Consider the following 21,098-nt stretch of genomic DNA (forward strand, 5'->3'; position numbering starts at 1 on the left):
CCTGTGAGGTCAGCACTGTGATTACCTCGTTAATCCAGCGAGGCAGCTGAGTCTCAGAGAGGTTAAGTAACTTTCCCAAGGTCACACAGCCAGCAAGCAGAGGAGGTCAAATGTCCATCTGGGTCTGTCCATCTGATTCTAAAGCCTACCCAACATTCTGCCTCACGTGGTAAAAATTCGCTAAATGTGGCTGAGGCCAGAAAGGCTGATAATTTATCTCACTTGCTGGGAAAGTCTGGCTGTACACAGAGTAGAGGTTAGCATTAGGAGCCTAAGATCCGGGTTGCAGCCTCTCTCCTCCACTAACTAGGTGTGCAGCCTTGAGTAGGTCACTTAATCTCTCTGTTTTGCCTTCTGTAAAGTAGACATAATGACTTTGCTACTTTATAGGTTTATCGTGAGGTTCAGAGGAGGGACTTGAAAAGAAAATGCTTTGAAAAATGTTAACAAACCGTATAAATTCAAGCACTTATTACTATTAAAAGTAGTCAAGTAAGGACAAGAAATTAGATTAATTGGACTACATCCAAATTAAAGTGTTTTTGCTGCAAACAATATCATCAAGAAAGGGAAGGGCTTCCCTGGTGGCGCAGTGGTTGAGAATCTGCCTGCCAATGCAGGGGACACAGGTTCGAGCCCTGGTCTGGGAAGATCCCACATGCCGCGGAGCAACTGGGCCCGTGAGCCACAGCTACTGAGCCTGCGCGTCTGGAGCCTGCGCTCGGCAACAAGAGAGGCCACGACAGTGAGAGGCCCACGCACCGCGATGAAGAGTGGCCCCCGCTCGCTGCAACTAGAGAAAGCCCTTGCACAGAAATGAAGACCCAACACAGCAAAAATAAATAAATAAATAAACTTACAAAAAAAAAAAAAAGAAAGAAAGAAAGGGAAAAGACAACCCACACACAGGAGAAAATATTTTCAAATTGTATATCTGACAAGGGACTTTTATTTAGATTATATAAAGAACTATTATAATTCATTAATGAAGAATTTTTGAAGGGCAAAGGACTTAAATAGACATTGTCCAAAGAAGACACACACGTGGCCAATAAGTACATGAAAAGATGCCCAATATCATGAGACAGACGCTCAACAAAATCACACGAGTTCCTACTCCACACCGACCACTATGGCTAGAATCATAAAGATGGACAGTAACAGGTGTTGGCAGGCATGTAGAGAGATTAGAACCCTCATACCCTCCTGCTGGGAATGCAGAATGGAACAACTGCTTTGGAAAGCCGTCTGATAGTTCCTCAGAAGATTAAACATAGATGGGACTTCCCTGTTGGTCCAGCGGGTAAGGCTCCATGCTCCCAATGCAGGGGGCCCAGGTTTGATCATTCAAAGCCTTCAGTCCAGAGAAGATAGCTGGGTGGAGAATGTTCTCCGACAGGCCTTTATTTTAAAGTAAACTAATTAAATGTTTTAGAAACAGAAAAAAATATCAACAGGTCCAGGACTGTTTGGGAACCAATGAATATTTGTACATTATTGTATTTTTCCTTTATTTGTGAAATGTCATCCTCTTTGGTTGGGTCACATGTGGGTCTTTAGTCAACTGAAAGTAAAACTTTGTTCCAAATATGACCCAGAACTCCAGTTCCAAAACTGACCCCAGAACAGAAGAACTGACATTCCTTAGCAAGTATTATTAGTTGGGCAGTAATGCTGTAACCTCAGGAATCCTAAAGGAATGTTTTGGTGCTGTTCAAACAGATTTCCCAAACCATGGCACCCCTCTAAGCTAAGGAAGCAGAGCACCAGACAGCTGGTTAAGAATTAATGGCGGGACTTCCCTGGTGGTGCAGTGATTAAGAATCTGTCTGCCAGTGCAGGGGACACAGATTCAATCCCTGGTCCGGGAAGATCCCACATGCAGTGGAGTAATTAAGCCCGTGCGCCACAACTACTGAGCCTGAGCTCTAGAGCCTGCGAGCCACAACTACTGAGCGCACTGCAACTACTGAAGCCCACATACCTAGAGCTTGTGCTCCGTAACAAGAGAAGCCACCGCAATGAGAAGCCCGTGCATTGCAACGAAGAGTAGCCCCCGCTCGCCGCAACTACAGAAGGCCTGCATGCAGCAACGAAGACCCAACGCAGCCAAAAATAAATAAAATTAAAAAAAAAAAAAAGAATGAATGGCTTACTGTCATTTGTAACACTTGATGTCATAAAGGTCAGAAATCTGGAACATGACAAGGGCCCCGTGAGGTGACATCTGTGCTCTCTGGTGTTTGAACTTGATGATCAAGCCTTATGTTCCAAAGCCTTTCATAAAATTGGAATTTGGGCATTAGTTCTTCATTCCTTGATAGAACTATGTAAATGGCCCCATTGACTGGTCAGGAGGATTTCTGGTTTCTTTGGCTTGTAACACAAAGTATTCCATATGCTACCACGGGATCAGCTTTGAAATATGAGGCATGATTTATGTCCAAGTTTATAGACCTCCTATATTACTGGATTTCTCTCCTGCTGAATGTGGCAAGTTCTGTTGACGTTTATCCTCCCCTAAGACCAGCAGAAATGTTCAGAGACCTTAGGATATGTGCCATGCTGAACACGTCTTCTTTATGACCTTAATCCCTTCCCCAAGCCATTCCCTACTCCCATCCTAGTTCCCTGCCCCTTTTTTCTTACCTTTAACAGATTGTCTTACTTGAGCCCTTGGAGTCTCCCTTCAGGCTGAAGCCACCATCCTGCCTGAAGTTTTTACATAGGCTAAACTATATCCCCCATGCTTATTTTTGGACCTAAACATAATGTTTATCCTTCTTAATTGTCATCTGGTACTGAAGAGCAATCTTCTAAATAACTATTTGATTAAAGGAAGATTTGAAACTACTACAACAATCTATTTAGAAAGTAAAGAAATGAAAAACAGCATAATGAGGATGATCACCTGCAACCATAGGAATGTTCAAAGGCAAAATGATAGTTCCCAAAGCTTCCGTTATTAAGAAAGAATAAAAATAGCCAAGATAGGGACTCCCCTGGTGGTCCAGTGGCTAAGACTCCACGCTCCCAATGCAGGGGGCCCACGTTTGATCCCTGGTCAGGGAACTAGATCCCACACGCCACACTAAGAGCTCGTATGCCGCAACTAAAAGATCCCATGTGCCGCAACTAATACCCAGTGCAGCCAAATAAATAAATAAATAGTTTTTTAAATAGCCAAGATGAACAACTCAAGAAGTTCAAGAAGTTTATAAAAGTATTGTAAAGTAATCCTGAAAAATGTAGAAGGAAGCCAGGCCAGAAAATAGTCCAATTATTATATAGATCAAGAGCTGTTTCTTTGAAAATAATATAAAATAGACAAACCCTTGGCAAAATATAATAAAGAAAAAGGGAAGAGAAAACAAAATTTAGAATAAATACAATTTTTTATTTTAAGAGACTATTATATAAATTTTGTAGAATAAACTTGAAAATATAAATTAAATAGAATTTTTTGAAAAAAAATTAACAGAATTGACAAGAAATGGACAAACCAAGAAATAAATTGTAGAATAAACCGAAGAACTGGCATTCTAAAAGACTTTATGACTAGGTGTTATTACTGGCGATAAGTTCTAAACTTTCAAGGAACAGATAATTCTCATACTAGATAAGCTTTTCTTATAGATAGAACACTATGAAAGGTAAAACACTATCCCATATATTCCTTTAAGCTAAAACCACCGTGATGCAAAACCTGCCAAAAATTGCCCGCAAATATAAAATAGATCAATGTAAATATATGTCAAGTTCACCTATAAACATAGATCTTCCCAAAATGCTAACTAAAATAGTAGCAAGCTAAATTCAATTATATAGTAGTAGAATCATCTTCCACAATGAAATAGACATTTAAAAGGTAGCATATGTTCTGTCGGTGAAAAAATGAAGAACTGGAAAAAATAAGAAAGTTCACAAAATATTTGTCCTTGTAATTCCACCATCAGAAAGTATCCACAGTTAACATTTGAGTATATATCCTTACAGTGTTTTGTTCTCTGTATAAATTTTTTATGTAATTACGATCATGCTACTTTGTAGCCAGCAGACTGTCAGGGAAAGACCATGTACAGATATCCTGTGAGGTCCTCCACTAATTTGGCAAAGAATTCAGAAACACAGCTGAGACAAAGCTGGAACGGGTGTACCCCAGGTGCCCTTGGAGGTTGTAACGGAGTACTTACACCTCAATCCTTTTACGCTTGGACCTCACATATCCAGTCAAGAAGACTTACACAGTCTGTGTTCTTAATAATCCCTTGTCAGAGCCTGTTTACAGACAGTGGGACCCTCTGATTCTTAAGCAAAACCCTGAGTCAGCGAAACCCCATCCTCTGTCCCAGGGAAAAAGCAGGGTTTAACACTTAAGTAGGTCCTGATCTATTTCTCTGCCCTCAGATGACTGGAAAGCCCATTGCTTCACAAATACAGAGTGAGAATTTTTCACAACAGTAAATATTCTGTTCTAATATGGTTTTTTTGGTTTGTTTGTTTATTTTGCGGTATGTGGGCCTCTCACTGTTGTGGCCTCTCCCACTGCGGAGCACAGGCTCTGGACGCGCAGGCTCAGCGGCCATGGCTCACGGGCCCAGCCGCTCCGCGGCATGTGGGATCTTCCCGGACCGGGGCACGAACCCGTGTCCCCTGCATCGGCAGGCGGACTCTCAACCACTGCGCCACCAGGGAAGCCCACTCTAATATGTTTATAATGACTACATAGTACTGAAAAGTATTCTCATAAGGGTGTATAATCCCCTAGTGTTGGGCATTTTGGTTGTTTACAAATCCTTTCCTATTGCAAATACGATAAGAGCCCATAATCCTTGTAGATAAATGTTTTTAAACATACCTGATTATTTTCATAGGGTAAATTTCTAGAAATAGAATCTCAGCTCTGTCCCTTATTAGGATCCTTATTGTCCCTACCTAGAAGGAGACAGAATAATACCTACCCTGTAAGAAGGAGACCAAGGCATAAAGTAACAACTACAGAAATCTTGAGGGTCTCTGGTCTCGAGGGAGGTATTGTCCGTTGTCCTGAGTTGCTATTTTGTGTTGGGATATGGCTGTTGTGTTCCCCTGGGGTCTGGGTGCTCCTTTCTGATTTATTTGTAGAACTTTTCTTTGTTCGATTTTGTAGATTAATGAAAAACGTGCAGTTTTTGCATTGTCAACAAGTGGTATTGTAACTTGCATTACAGTTTCTCATAGCTGATTTCATCTACTTTTTATGATTCTGTATGGTTTCTGACAGTTACACTTTTCTCCTGGGAGAAGGTGACTCCTCTGTTCCAAGCTCTCTGCCTGGCTGAGTGTCTATCAAGTCCCTCCTCTCTCTCTCTTTCTCTCCCTCTCTCTCTCAATCTCTCTCTCTCTCTCTCTCTCTCTCTCTCTCTCTCTCTCTGTCTCTCTGTCTCTCTCTCTCTCACACACACACACACACACACAAACACACATGCTATGGCTCTGCGGTACCTGGCACCAAGTGAATTCTCAGCAAAGGTCACACCAGTATCATCCCTCACCCCCATGCCATTTACTCTGAACATAAATTTAAAGAACCACCCACCTTTTTATCCTTAACATTTTTAGAACCGCACTTATTTGAGTCATTTTTCTCACAAGGCTATCTATATACCTGTTCTTTCTAGCTTTGGTACACAGACTTTTAAAATCAGAGCTTAATTTCCACAATAATGGTTTTTAACTAAATTAAGTAATACCTAATTTGACTGGGTGATAAAATGGGCAGTGACTATAGAAGAGACCTGCTTGGTTGTTTCATTCATCATCTTTTGATACAATTAATCAGAGCTGGAGGTTGGAAGTACTGAGAGAGGGTTCCTTTCCACTTGATAAATTTTTTTAAAAATTTTAGTGGAGTATAGTTCCTTTACAATGTTGTGTTAGTTCCCAGTGTACAGTAAGTCGATTCAGTTATACATATACATATATCCCCTCGTTTTTAGATTCTTTTCCCATATAGGTCATTACAGAGTATTGGGTAGAGTTTGCTGTGCTATACAGTAGGTCCTTATTAGTTATCTATTTTATATATAGTAGTGTGTATATGTCCATCCCAGTCTCCCAATTTATCCCTCCTCCCCCTTATCCCCTGGTAACCATAGGTTTGTTTTGTACCTCTGTGACTCTTTCTGTTTTGTAAATAAGTTCATTGTATCATTTTTTTTTAGATTCCATATATAAGCAATATCATATGATATTTGTCTTTCTCTGTCTAACTTACTTCACTCAGGATGAAAATCTCTAGGTCCATCCATGTTGCTGCAAATGGCATTATTTTGTTCTTTTTTATGGCTGAGTAATATTGTATTATATATATGTACCTCATCTTCTTTATCCATTCCTCTGTTGATGGACATTTAGCTTTCTTCCATGTCCTGACTGTTGTAAATAGTGCTGCAGTGAACATTGGGGTGTATGTATCTTTTCGAATTATGGTTTTCTCCAGATATATGCCCAGGAGTGGGATTGCTGGATCATATGGTAGCTCTATTTTTAGTTTTTTAAGGAACCTTCATACTGTTCTCCACGGTGGCTGTACCTATTTACATTCCCACCCACAGTGTAGGAGGGTTCCTTTTTCTCCACACCCTCTCCAGCATTTATTGTTTGTAGATTTTTTGATGATGGCCATTCTGACTGGTGTGAGGTGAAACTTCCTTGTAGCTTTCATTTGTATTTCTCTAATAATTAGTGATGTTGAGCATCTTTTCATGTGCTTTTTGGCCATCTGTATGTCTTCTTTGGAGAAATGTCTATTTAGATCTTCCACCCATTTTTTGAATGGGTTGTTTTGTTGGTTGATATTGAGTTGCATGAGCTGTTTGTATATTTTGGAGATTAAACCCTTGTCAGTTGCTTCATTTGCAAATATTTTCTCCCATTCTGAGGGTTGTCTTTTCGTTTTGTTTATAGTTTCCTTTGCTGTGCAAAAGCTTTTAAGTTTCATTAGGTCTCATTTGTTTATTTTTGTTTTTATTCTCATTACTCTAGGAGATGGATCAAAAAGATGTTGCTGTGATTTATGTCAAAGAGTGTTCTGCCTATGTTTCCCTCTAATAGTTTTATAGTATCTGGCCTTACATTTAGGTCTTTAATCCATTTTGAGTTTATTTTTGTGTTTGATGTTCTTGAGTGTTCTAATTTCATTTGTTTACATGTAGCTGTCCAGTTTTCCCAGAACTGCTTATTGAAGAGACTGTCTTTTCTCCATTGTATATCCTTGCCTCCTTTGTCGTAGATTAGGTGACCATAGGAGCGTGGGTTTATCTCTGGGCTTTCTATCCTGTTCCATTGTTCTATATTTCTGTTTTTGTGCCCGTACCATACTGTTTTGATTACTGTAGCTTTCTAGTATAGTCTAAAATCAGCTCCATTTTTCTTTCTCAAGATTACTATGGCTATTTGTGGTCTTTTGTGTTTCCACACAAATTGTAAAATTTTTTGTTCTAATTCTGTGTAAAATGCCATTGGTAATTTGATAGGGATTGCATTGACTCTGTAGATTGCTTTGGGTAGTATAGTCATTTTTACAATATTGATTTTTCCAATCCAAGAACATGGTATATCTCTCCATCTGTTTGTGACATCTTTGATTTCTTTCATCATTATCTTACAGTTTTATGAGTACAGGTCTTTTGCCTCCTTATGTAGGTTTATTTCTGGGTATTTTATTCTTTTTGATGCAATGGTAAATGGATTGTTTCCTTAATTTCTCTTTCTGATATTTCACTGTTAGTGTATAGGAATGCAAGAAATTTCTGTGTATTAATTTTGTATCCTGCACCTTTACCAAGTTCATTGATGAGCTCTAGCAGTTTTCTGGTAGCATCTTTAGGATTTTCTATGTATAGTATCACGTCATCTGCAAACAGTGACAGCTTTACTTCTTTTCCAATTTGGGTTCCTTTTATTTCTTTTTCTTCTCTGATTGTCAAGGTTGGGAATTCCAAAACTATTTTGAATAATAGTGGCGAGAGTGGACATTCTTGTCTTGTTCCTGATCTTAGAGGAAAAGCTTTCAGTTTTTCACCGTTCAGAATGATGTTTGCTGTGGGTTTATAGTATATGGGCTTTATAGTGTTTAGGTAGGTTCCCTCTATGCCCACTTTCTGGAGAGTTTTTATCATAAATGGGTGTTGAATTTTGTCAAAAGTGTTTTCTGCATCTATTGAGATGATCATATGGTTTTTATTCTTCTTTTTGTTGATGTGGTGTATCACATCAGTTGACTTGCGTATATTGAAGAATCCTTGCATCCCTGGGATAAATCCCCCTTGATCATGTTATATGATTCTTTTTAATGTGTTGTTGGGTTCAGTTTGCTAGTATTTTGTTGAGGATTTTTGCATCTATGTTCATCAGTGATATTGGCCTGTAATTTTCTTTTTGTGTTATATCTTTGTCTGGTTTTGGTATCCAGGCGATAGTGGCCTCGTAGAATGAGCTTGGGAGTGTTCCTTCCTCTGCAGTTTTTTTGGAAGAGTTTCCGAAGGGTAGGTGTTAACTCTTCTCTAAATGTTTAATCGAATTTGCCTGTGAAGCCATTTGGTCCTAGGCTTTTGTTTGTTGGAAGAGTTTTAATCACAGTTCTATTTCAGTACTTGTGATTGGTTTGTTCATATTTTCTCTTTCTTCCTGGTTCAGTCTTGAAAGGTCATACCTTGCTAAGAATTTGTCCATTCCTTCTAGGTTGTCCATTTTATTGGCATATATAGTTGCTTGTAGTAGTCTCTGATGATCCTTTGTATTTCTGAGGTGTCCGTTGTAACTTCTCCTTTTTAATTTCTAATTTTATTGATTTGAGTCCTCTTCCTTTTTTTCTTAATGAGTCTGACTAAAGGCTTATCAATTTCGTTTATCTTCTCAAAGAACCAGCTTTTAGTTTCTTTGATCTTTGCTATTGTTTTCTTTGTCTCTATTTCAGTTATTTCTGCTCTGATCGTTATGATTCCTTTCCTTCTACTAACTTTGGGTTTTGTTCTTCTTTCTCTAGTTGCTTTAAGTGTACGGTTAGGTCGTTTATTTGAGATTTTTCTTGTTGAATCAGTAATTATTTTTAATTTTAGATGTTTAAATAAGCGGGCTGAGAGAATAAGTGTATTTGGCTAACCTCTTGTTTGTCCCTGCGAACCTGAATCCCTGAGAGAGGCGAAACTCCTGGTTGTGGTCTCTTTGTGTCTCTTCTAAGTGGAACCACCTTAGGCTTTCAGTAGGTGTAAGAGTAAGGCATAGATTAGCGGGTCTCAAACTGGTACCCCACAGGCCTCATCTGACCTACAGATGTGTCTCATTGCAAAAAATAAAATGAAACTTTTCATTGTTAAAAACTCTCAAATTAGTTACCAGCATTTTAAAATCAGGAGATTTGACATAAACATCAGGATTTGGGGCTTCCTCTGAAAAAAAAAATTGAAGGATTTGGTAACACTGGCTCTCATCTCCGCGTGGCAGAGATCCGCTGGCCTGGGGAAGCAGTAGACCAGTCAGGACTGTTCAGCTTGACACTTTCCCACTGGGGAGCCAAGGGTCCACTGTCTTTATCGTCGTGTGTTAGGCATTTGTTTCTCTTATAACTGGACACTTCCCTCATTAATGCTACTTGCCTGACCCCTGTAGGTTTTGGATTTTCAACCGGTGATATAGATAGTAGCTCTCTAAGTCATCTGTTTTATGAAATCTTTGGCAGCCCCAAGGCAACAGAAAAACGCCATATGTGAATAAATGAACATCTCATGGGCTGTTTCATAGTGTAATGAAATGCACTGACTTACTGCGTCGAGAGTCATTTTTCTTTCATTCATTCAGTTGAACGTTGTTGACAGCCTATTCACGCCGCACCGCCTGCTAGCACTGGGGATGCAAGGATAAAGTAGATAATTCCTATCCTGGTGCCTGCTAGCACTGGGGATGCAAGGATAAAGTAGATAATTCCTATCCTTAGTATGGTAAGGGCTACAAAAGAAAAATAGGTGATGTGCTAAGGGGCTCAGGGGAGGAAATATTAACTCTTCCTGGGGGAATTGAGAAAAACTTTACAGAATAGGGTAACATTTGCAACCAAGTCCTGAAGAGTGAGTTGGAGGTACCCAGAAGAAGAAAGGGAGAGAGGGCTTCGTAGCATAGAAAATAGCACATGCAGAGGCACACAGGTTGTCAAAACGGTGAGAAATTTATGATAGACAAGGTTTGGGGGTGCACCCTATGAGGTGTGGCTGAAGACTTGATTGAGGCCAGACCATGAAGAGGTTCAAAAGCTGTGTTTAATAGAGGACTTGTTCCTGGAGGTATTACAGAGCTAACAAAAACTTTTAGTACAAGACCAGCAGTCCTATCAGTGAACCTCCTTGTGCCAGCTTTCCATTTTCATGTCTCATTATGTGATTATAATTTTAGATCAGTTCATGTCAATAGAGATGCCAACAAGTAAAGGAACACCATTGCCAGGGCGCTGATTACACTTTAGAAATCAAGCATGTGTTGAGTTCATCCGGAGTGTTGAATGAGAGGGAGCTGGGACCTCTTCTAATTATTAACCTTTCGTCCATCCCAGTGGCGTGCCCACAGGCTGTTGGGCATCACGGCCATCCACGTGGTGCCCACTAGGCACAGAGCCTGCCTCCAAGTTCCTTGTTAGTTCAAAGCTCGTGAACAACTTTGGATATTTACCCAGACCCCACAATATACTTGGGAGGAGCACCCATGCCTGTAAGATGCAGGCATTTAGGTTCCAGACCTCTTCTTTTACTGTCTGTATTCAGATTCAGCCCAGGCCAGATTCGGAAAAGAATGTGTCACTGCAGCCAAAGGAGGGAACACAGGAAGCAGATCATTTAGAATAAAGCTGGGACTCTCCCAAACGTGGATTTGGTCTTGGCCACTCACAAAACCAGCAAAACATTTCATGAAATCAAAATACCAGAAGTAAATAAACCATCCAGGGGAGAACTGGGCTCATATTATATAGCAGATGAAATCTAGAGTACATTTAAAGACATTCTGTGCAAGGAAGTGGTGTTAACATTGGAAAAGCACAAGAGGGGCTGAAATCCCCTTAAGTGTTTTTTTATTGGAAAAAAGAGATTGTAACCTTTTTGAAAGGTTAAATCCTTTTTCCTTTAACTCATTAACCTAGTGATAGACTTTTTTCTATTGATTCTTTCATTTCGTAATCACAGGTGAATACCTATTATTCCCAGGCACCGTGCTAAGTTTGGTGACACAAAGCCTTTTATTCCACGACCTCAATGATGTTTTCATGCCCACACGTTTTCAGTGGCACCATGTTCCTCAAATAGCAGAGGGTCCAAGAACTCTCCTAAAAATTGTCCAATGCTGTGTCATCATGTCAATCAATCCATGTTATCATTTCAGATAAAAGTTGCTTTTTATATTAAGTTGAAAGAATTGTTAGCGTCTTTGGTATGGAAACGTGACAACTAGTAAGCACACCAAACTTTGCAATTTTAAATATATAAAGCTTAAAGTCTTCTTTCAGGAGGGTCTGTCTGATATGTCTTTTTCCATCTTCTTGATTCCATGACTCCAAAGAGCCTTCCTGGCTTAACTGAGCCCATCCTTCTGTTAGTTCTCATCTGCAGTGATGACCATCCCCCGCTTCTTTATTCTGCCACCCTGGCTGCTGCAGCTCCCCCAGCAGAGGCAAAGCAACTGCACGCGCTCATGGTGAGAGCAGTCATTGTGCCGAGTCCTGAATGACCAGCTGTCCCCCAGAGACCCACAAAAAGTCTAGTTAATGGAGCAGGCTTTCTGCAGGTAGGGGTAGTTATCTTGATCCCACAACTGGAACCACCAGAGCCCTTGCACACAAGCCTGCCCCCATCCTTGACGTGGATTGCTTCCAGCGACACTGTCTCCACCGGGACCATTGAAACATGAATGTATTCAGCCCTGACTCCAGAGGACTGGGGCCTCACAGCGCTTCAAAGCAAAGCAGGAGGAAAACCTGAAATTCTTGGCCCTCCCGACGGTTTCAAAAACAAATAATAATTACGCCAGTAAAACTGTCGTTTTAAGTCAATTTCCTAATTTAAGGAAGGAAAACATAAAACTCTGAGGCTTTTCTGCCAATCTAATTCAGATCAGAGACTCTGTCTCGCTGGGCTAGTGGGTCTCATTACGATAGGACAGCAGTCAGAAAAGGAAGGCGGCACAGGAACTGTTTAATGGACGTTTTCCCAGAAATTAAAGGGCAGCTTTTCAAAAGAGAGTCACTTGGCGGTGCAAGCCCCAGGGAACTGCACACACATTGCTGCCTCTGCCGCAAACACAGCAACCAGGTGCACACAGCAGTGGCTTCAGTGTCCTTTGTTGTCGGAATGAAAGTGCGGGAATGTACCGCTTGGTGATCAAAGCCTTTGACCATCCTGTAAAACCAACCAAAATGCTCTTTATTTCTCTTAGTTTCCTGGTCTTCAGCAAATGTCATTCCAGGGTGTGGCGGGGAGACAGACCTCTTTCCTCCACCATGTGTTGCTTGGCTCTGGGGAGTTTTTACGTTTTGGTTGGTTTGTTTGGGTTGGGGTGGGTTTTTGTCTGTTTGTTTTTGGAGTCTTCCCCCAGTGTTTGGGGGACTTCCTGACACACTGTTAACATGGATCCCAGCCGTTCGTGTTCAGTCACAATCTAATAACCTTTTTTTTTTTTTTTTAATGACTCCATTGATAGTAGCCATGTCGACTCAGCTGCCAGGAAAGATGGATTTTAGTTCATAAGGGAAGAGAGAAATATTACAACCCTTTGATCACTAACCGTCCCTTCCCAGCCTCTGTAAAAAGATCCAGGATCCCTCACTCAACACCAGAACAAACAGCAGGCTGGAAAAGGAATTGTTGCGTCTCAGGCAAGGCGTAAAGGTGCAGATGTTGTCTGACGTTGAAGAATTTTGTCAGACAGTAGGTATGGACCATGACATTGGCAGAAGAAATAGAAACCACTAGGGAAGGTTATGTTCAAACTCCATTTTTCCCTAAGCCTGCAGTTCAAAACAGTGCTTTGACTTTCAGGTACATCCTGTAAGATAGTTTCTTGTCTTGTCATTCCTCTGGGAGAAGCAAGGTTCCAGTGAGTTTTAAACAACGCCCCCCACCACCACCCCTGCCCCAACACTGAGGATTTATGAGACTCTGTCCTTGAGCAAAGCATTTGTCAAAGATTTAAGGGGCGGGTGAAAAGGGCCCTTTACCTTGTCCTGGCTGATTTGCACTTGAGACCATAAACTCTCTGACAAGCTCCCTCAGCCCTGGGCCTTCACTCGCATTCATCCTGTTGAAGCAGTGGTCCCAGCTGGAAGGGGCAAGCAGATATTTGCTGACTCGACATTTAAAAAGTGGTCACTGCATTTTCTGGGTTTAGAGCTTGACCTCAAAAAAACAGTCAGGTGTGTTTCAATGCAATTAATAAAGGACTTTGAAGATGTTGACTATTATGTGAGTATTGAAACTTTCTCTTTGGCTCACTGTTTGGGTGGATGTGTGTGATTTGAATTTTTGTGGTTAATTAATTACCATGAGAAGTGTCCATGTTTCCTGTTCTCTTTGAGTCTATAATTTGAGTATGTAACTTTCTGGCAAATTTCAGCAGGGATACGAACATGGAGTATAATTCAAAATAGTATTGCTATAAGCCACTGTACTGGGGTTGAATTTTAAAGTCTAGGATATTTAAAAGTGTGTGAGTGAGGGATCTTCAGTTCTTTAATAAAGGGCTCAAAGGAAAATTACTGTTTATACAGCAAGCCGGCTCCTGTAAAGACTACAGAACTCGACTCTGTGGGCAGGAAGAGGTGGGAAGCAAGACAACTTTGTCGGTCCCGCCGTCTCCGGAACCTTCCAGCAGGCCGTGAGAGCACAGAGCAGGACACTGTGCCCTTCCTCACAGCCCACTTCCTAAAATAAAGCAAACAGGCATTTTCGTTCTTTACAAAATATTTCAAGCATTTTAGATTTCCTTGCCTTTTTGTCGGTGATTGGAATCAGGAATGCATTTGAAAAGCCATTCCCAGAAATAGGAGCAAAATAGAAACAGTCCTTCTGCAATTACACCACCTTCCCCTCTAAAGTGGTCACACAAACTAGTCTCACTGACGAGCGCCTGATTACCAAGTGGCACTGACTTTCACTCCCAATTTAATTTCTGTGCATCCATTGTTTTAACTGTGAGGCTGCTTTGACCTTGACAGTGGCTCTGGAGCTTCAGGTGACGCTGACAGATGCGCAGGCTGGTGGAACAACAGCTCGCTCGGTGGTGTATGTGTGTTTGCTCACTTGGCTTTCCTCCCCTTTCCTTCCCGGGGCCTCGTGGGCTGACAGTGCCGGCCTCCCGCAGGCCAACTGCAGGGCCTCCGTGCCCTCCAGCAAGGGCAGCAGCAGCGGCAGCAGCAGCAGCGGCAGCAGTTCCTCCAGCGACTCGGAGAGCAGCTCGGGATCTGACTCAGAGACCGAGAGCAGCTCCAGCGAGAGTGAGGGCAGCAAGCCTCCCCACTACTCCAGCCCTGAGGTAAGGACACGCTGGCCTCTGAGCGCCTCCCCTGCCTGCTTCTCCCCGACCCGGTGAGCGAGGTCAGTCTTCCTCCGAGTGTGGTCTCACACCTCCTGCTCCTCCAGCCTCAGTGCTATGACACTGGCCTGCGAGGCGCCATGACCTCTCTAGGCCACCACCTCCTGGCAGCCTGCCGGGGTTGGTTTAGGCTCATTTCCCCCAGCCCCTCCTCACAGTCCTCCTAATCACAGAGCTTCCTTTGAAGTCTAGAAACTTCATCTCTTATGGTCCCAAAATTCTCTATCTTGACTTCCAGAACTTTCCAAGTATGCTGTAAACATCACTGACTGGAAATAACCTGAGGATCGGGTCTCCCTAAGGGTCAGCCGAGGCAATAAGCAGACAGGGCAGCTCCCCGCCTGGAAGTGTGAGCCCCCGTAAATCACGGGGAAAGGAGTTTTGTGGATTAGACATGGTTAGGATCTTACCTTTTTTCAGTTCATCACAGATTAGGAGAACAAGGGCTATAAATATGAATAAAACCTCCTTTGTTTTCTTTGTGAAAATATAAAAAGGAAAGTTAGCATCAACTTACAAATACTAATGAAAACTTTTATAGCTATGATGAGTATCTGTGTGGAAGATTTAGGTGCCTCGTATAAAAATATTATAAGGTCCTAATAAAAGCCATTGCTACTTCTACTTTAAAGGGGAAAAAGGGGGAAATTTAATAGCAATTCAGAGCATGGATTCTTGAGAGAGGGTTGAGAGCACCCTTCTCTAGTCCCTGGATCTGTAAGGGTAGACTTTGATTTCTAAAGAGGGAATAAAATATGCTTCTTCTTGAGTGTATAAACATTTGATTTAACTTTTTACCTACGACCTTCTGTACCACTCTGGGCCCAAATTTCTAAATATGCTCTAAAATGAAACCAAGGGCTTCCCTGGTGGCACAGTGGTTGAGAGTCCGCCTGCCAATGCAGGGGACACGGGTTCGTGCCCCGGTCCAGGAAGATCCCACATGCCGCGGAGTGGCTGGGCCCGTGAGCCATGGCCGCTGAGCCTGCGCGTCCGGAGCCTGTGCTCCGCAACGGGAGAGGCCACAGCAGTGAGAGGCCTGCGTACCGCAAAAAAAAAAAATGAAACCAAACCCACATATGCAGACCTTGGCGGTGAGAGGTTTTTGGGTTTTTTTTTTTTTTTTTTTTTTTTTTTGGCCACACGGCAATGCGTGCAGATCTTAGTTCCTGTGACCCCTGAAGTGGAAGTGTGGAGTCTTAACCACTGGACCCCCAGGGAAGTCCCCAGAAGCACCTTTAAGGGCCAGCAAGACCCATGTTTCCAGCTTGTGTACCTGTGTCTCTGTCTCTCTCTGTCTCTCTCCCTTTCCCTACCTGTCTTTCTATCCCTATCTCCCTATTTAAGGGGAAGGCCCTTGGCAACATTAACCTATAAAAGCCATATGTTGATATAATCCTGACTTTTCCCAGAAGCTAAATTATTTTTCCTTCTTCATCATTTCATTCATTCATTCACTCATTTAGTGTTCCTTCGACGAAGATCTATTGAGTCTCTGCCACAGGTATGATGCTTGGCCCTGAGAGACAGCAATGAGCTGACAGAGAAGGTTCCTGTCTTCACAGAGCTGATATTCTAATGGGAGTAATTTGAAACAAAGAAAAATACAGGGGTTAAATAAAACAGAGGCGTTAACCGGGCTTCTTCAGAGCCAGCTTTATGCTCTAATTTGTTGAAAAACTCCAGAATATTTAGTAGAAAGAACTGGGTTCCAGGGACATCGCAAGAGCCAGGGGGTACAGTGGCGGTAGATTAAAAGCGTTAGGGTCTGTGAATGTTACCTCCACCCCAGGCTCTTTGTGACTTTGAAGGTTAAATTCAGGAAAGTTGAGTCTCATTTGCATGCTGAAATGTGACTCCTGGAGTTTCTAGGTGAGGCTGAAAGCAGCCTCGGAGAAGTACAGCTATAAACGGCTTTAAGCAGATTCTCTCTAAATGTCACTGAGATAATTACAAAGACCTGAACTCTTGGGTGATGAAAGGAAGCACTTGCGGTTTCTTGTTTCTTCCAGCAGCTACCAGAGGCCCCTAGCTGAGGAGAAGGAGGGGAGTCTGGTAACACAGGCCTCAAAGTTTAAGTTGCCTGAGGCCGCGTGTAGCTTTCAACTCCTGGCTTCTCTATGCAGAGGGAGTGCAGGAGTGACAAAGAGATGTAGCCACACTGCAGGTGACTTCTTTCTGCTGGAAAGGAATGTATTCCTTGGAATAAAAGTAAGGTTTCTTTTAACATTTTTCCCAAGGTGACTAGAGAGACACACCCTTCAGAAATACAATGAGGGAATTCCCTGGTAGTCCAGTGGTTGGGACTCCGCGTTTTCACTGCCAAGGGCGCGGGTGTGATCCCTGGTCTGGGAGCTAAGATCCCAGAAGCCGTGTGGCATGGCCAAAAAAAAAAAGAAATTAGAAAAATACAGTGAGTTTGCAGAATGAAAGTCGCGAAGAGGGGAAGCATGACCTGCTGAGCCTCCACGGCATCTCTGCTTTCTTCTGGCCAAGCTGGCCCAGGACCCCTTAAAGAGAGCAGTGAGACCCCTTTTCCTTCCCCGCCACAGGACAATCCAGCTCTTTATAGCCACACACCTCACATTCCCTTGTGAAGACCTGTTCACGTTGCTTTGCAGCAGAACATTTGTGGCCCTCCTTTCCTTCCTGGAAGTATCCTGAAGCCCTCCTGTTATCAAGCAGGAGACCCTCATGATATCCCAAGACACCTGTATTCTCCCCCTCAACGTCCAGCACTGGACACCCACTTGGCTCTCCTGAGTTTCATACGAGCTGTTGTTTATGGCCGTGGCTGTAGAAAGCCACTGCATTTCTCATGAATCACCATAGTATAAGCCCTTGTCTGCAAGCTAGCACAGAAGAGACCCCGAAAACAGTATTTCCGTCACTGCAGATCCCCTCTCGGTGGCCTGACGTTTGCTTGCTTCTCCCCAGCCTAATTGTTTTCATTTGAGTTGTATCTTCTTTCCTGGCCTGGGACATCCTTTCACGCCAGAGCTTCACAGGGGGAAGCGCCTCGCCCTTCAGTTAGCACGTTTACACCAGCACACAGAGCTCCTTAGACCGGTGTTCCCCAAGTAAAGGATGCTGCAGGGACAAGAAAGAGCCTGGTCACAGGATTTTGAGGAGATCCAGAATAAAGTAGGTTTCACCTGTTTCTTTACCGTAGGGCATCATTCAGCCCTTAATTTTGCTCATGTAAATGGTGTTCTCCATTGTGGCATTTCCCAAATGTATCTGACCACGGAAACTTTTCTTTATGGGATATATGAACTCAAAGCGCACTTTGGAAAATGCTGCCCTAGATTGTTCTTGAAAATCAGCAGGTACACGATACAAGTTATTCATTGATTCAGCAGGCTTCTTAATTAGGCATCTGTGGGGTATGTGGCAGTGGGTGCTCTGAAGGGTATAGATGAAGTGGAGACTAAAGTACACGGTGGAGAGCTTATACACTGATCAGAGGGAAGATTGATCAGAGAGGAGAGTCCTGGATGGAAATACAAGGCAGCAAGCCAGGAAACAATCAAACGCACTGGGCAGAAACCCTGATGGACAGCTCAGGAAATGGACCAGAGCCAGCAGCGTGGCAGGAAAGGAACCCCAAGCCCTGAGTTCACCCTCCTCCCCTGCCACCTAATTCTTGGCTGTTTGAGCTTCCTTGGCCACAATTGTTTCATCCCCGAAATGGCAGATAATCCCATGCCGTCTAATCTGTGACGTTGTTCTGAGGAATAAGTGATACAAGTGGAGTGACAGCTCATTGTGAGTCATTATTGGTAGGAGCAGAGTCATAGCATGCTGTCCCCCTAACCTGTTACGGGTCCTGCGAGGGATACAAAGAAGCAGAGACCTGGCCCCTGCTGGAAAGCAGTGTTTGGCTTTGTTGAAGACACAAGATTTATATACATGAAATGGCTATGGACATCAAAAGATGATGCATTAAGGATAACAGAAGGCCACAGGTGTTATTTGGAGAGTTAGTGGTGTCTCCAAAAATCAATCTAAGTCTATCATTTTAGGTTGAAGACTGACATTCCTCAAAAGAAACGAGGTCCCTCTTTCGTGAGGCTACACCAGAGAGTAATGGGAGACTGGCAAGGCAGCAGAGGAGAGAATCTGGTCTTTAAGCCCAGACAAATGTGGGTTTAGCCTTGGTGGTGCCTGGTAGCTCTGCAGCTTTGGACATTTCACTTAACCTCTCTGAGCCCCATCTACAAACTAGGGGCGACAGTATTTCTTACCTGTATGGATTCAGGTAGATGATACATATAAAATGGGAGCACATTGTAGGTGTTCTGGCAAGGAAAGATGGCTGTTAGATGATGGATGCCCGAGGAATTTGGATTTTTGTTGGAGGGGCAAGGGGAGGCCCTTGTAGATCCTTTGAGAAAGAGAATGTGATTCAGTGATGTGTTGAAAATGGTCCTTCAGCCTCATTTCTTCAGCTGTGAAGAGCAGAAAAAATGACCCTAGAGCACATCAGGCAGTGGGGCCACACTCAAGTGCTTCAGTTCTCCCTTCACTGTTAACGCTCCCTCCAGGAAGTTTTAGTGGGAGTCTCCCTGTGAGCCACTGTGTTTTAGCTCCAGGCACACGTCTGTGTTCTCCCACATAAGAGATGTGAGGTGTGGGAGGCCCAGGCTGCTGGGGATGAGGGCAAGCTAGCGTGAGACGTGGCGCTGGGGCCAGTGTGAGTGGCAGGCTCTGCCATAAATGGTCCACCCTCTCCCCGTGTGTGTCCCCTTCTGCAAGGCCGCTTCAGCATCCATTCTTATTACTGGGCCCCATTTATCTGGGGAAACTGAGGCACGGAAGTCACTGACTCACCGGTGGTCCGAGAGAAATGGGGTGGGGAGGAGACAGCCTCAGAGCCATAGCTGTGTTTGCCACCAAAGTAGCCTTCAACCACACCTGGCTAATCTCAGGGCAGGCGAGAGCTTCCCCTTGGCGAAGAAGAGGCCCTGCTGCCCTGCTTCCTCTCTTGCGTCACTGTCGCAGGATGGACCAGGTCAGGTGTGCTCTGCAGGTTCCATTGTCCCCTGTCTCTGGAGAAGCCAAATTAAAGCGAGGTCAGAATTTACACAGGACAACTCAGAGGTGCAAAAAAAGATGTATCGTTTTGTTCTTTTGCCTCTTGCTTTGGGAGCCCTGGTCCTTTGGATGGCATGAAAGCAAATGAAGCAGAAAGTTAAGTCAGACAGCAGACTCCCTATCAGGGTCATCAGAGATTCCCCTTCCACACCTGTATCCCTGGGGGAGGCGCCCCTTCCTCAGGGTGCCAAGGAAAGGGCCTGGAATCCCCATGCTGGCCTCCACTGAAAGGTCTCTTGTCATTCCCAGTCCCTGGACACCCTGCGCTGTGGTTCCCTGAAGTGTAGACAGTCTCATCTGTTTTGGGAGAACCAGCAGGATGTCCACGGTCCCTGCCACAGCTCCAGTGCCTGGTGCCCACACTCTGTGGCCACTTCATCTTGGCCCCAGGCCCTGCCGGCCCATTAAAGGCTTCCCATCTCCCTAAGCTGTGCCCCAGATGCCTCCAGACTCAGCCAGGACCCTTGGGTCTAATATTACTGCCCTCCCCTCCCTCCCCTGCCCCAAGATCCTTGCTGCATGTGGCTATGCCCCAAGTTCTGCTCTTAATACCAACCTCACTGTTGAGAACCAAATCTTGATACGTGAAAGGAAGCTTTAAGAAATTATTATGTTAGAAAACAGTGGTTTTCGCCTACAAGGGCGCCTGACTCGCTCTGGGCTTTAACCAACCAAGTTTGAAGTGCAAAGCTAAGCCGATTCTTTATTTTCGGCTGGTATTTAGTCTTTCCCTGGATCATCAGAAGCCATGAATTCGTAGGGTAGAGACCATAGGGAAGGAAAAATACATCACCTTAATCACTTCAAAAATTTTCCCCATTTCACCTATATTCACAAATTGATAATACTCTAGCTAAAGTTCTATACTTATCAATATACTTCTTTTCTATTAATAATCACAGATGCTGGATAAATGGACTTTTATTAGAAATCAACAACATTTACTCCCTGTAAAAGCATCCGTTCTTAACCTTTGAATAAGACGTAGCTGCCTAGAGATATGAATGAAAGCTATGTCCCTCTCCTCGAAAAATGCGTCTACGTGACATTTCACATTCTGTTACAGGGCATTCACTGACCTGCCCCCACCCAAGTCCCCACCACCGCCCCCACCCACCCACCCACCCACCCCCGGAGCCCATCTATGGGCCAGAGTTTAAAACTTGAAATGTCCAGGATTTGCTTTAAGGTAGCAAAACTGCTTGCAGGAAAGGTTTCCATTGTCACCTCCTCATCTGAAATGTTTCGGGCAAAGTGTGATGGATGCAGGTTGAGGATGGACGAACCAAGTCTAGCCATCAAAGTGCACTGGGCACGTACAGGTAGTTCTTTGGGAGTTTAGTTTCCACTCAGTCCCCTTTTCTAATTCCGCCCCCCTCCCCATATTTTAA

General features: G+C 43.4%; 1 protein-coding gene across 1 annotated transcript in view; it reads left to right on the forward strand.

Moving 5' to 3' along the window:
• Positions 1 to 21,098, forward strand: part of AFF3 (ALF transcription elongation factor 3) — a 556,703-nt gene that overhangs the window by 496,304 nt on the left and 39,301 nt on the right. The window contains exon 15 of the mRNA XM_065891597.1: positions 14,364 to 14,550. Within this exon, the coding sequence (XP_065747669.1) occupies positions 14,364 to 14,550 (187 nt within the window). The remainder of the gene's footprint in view (positions 1 to 14,363; positions 14,551 to 21,098) is intronic.

The sequence above is a fragment of the Phocoena phocoena genome, chromosome 14 (genome assembly GCF_963924675.1).
Source record: "Phocoena phocoena chromosome 14, mPhoPho1.1, whole genome shotgun sequence".
In the NCBI taxonomy this organism is placed as follows: Eukaryota; Metazoa; Chordata; class Mammalia; order Artiodactyla; family Phocoenidae; genus Phocoena; species Phocoena phocoena.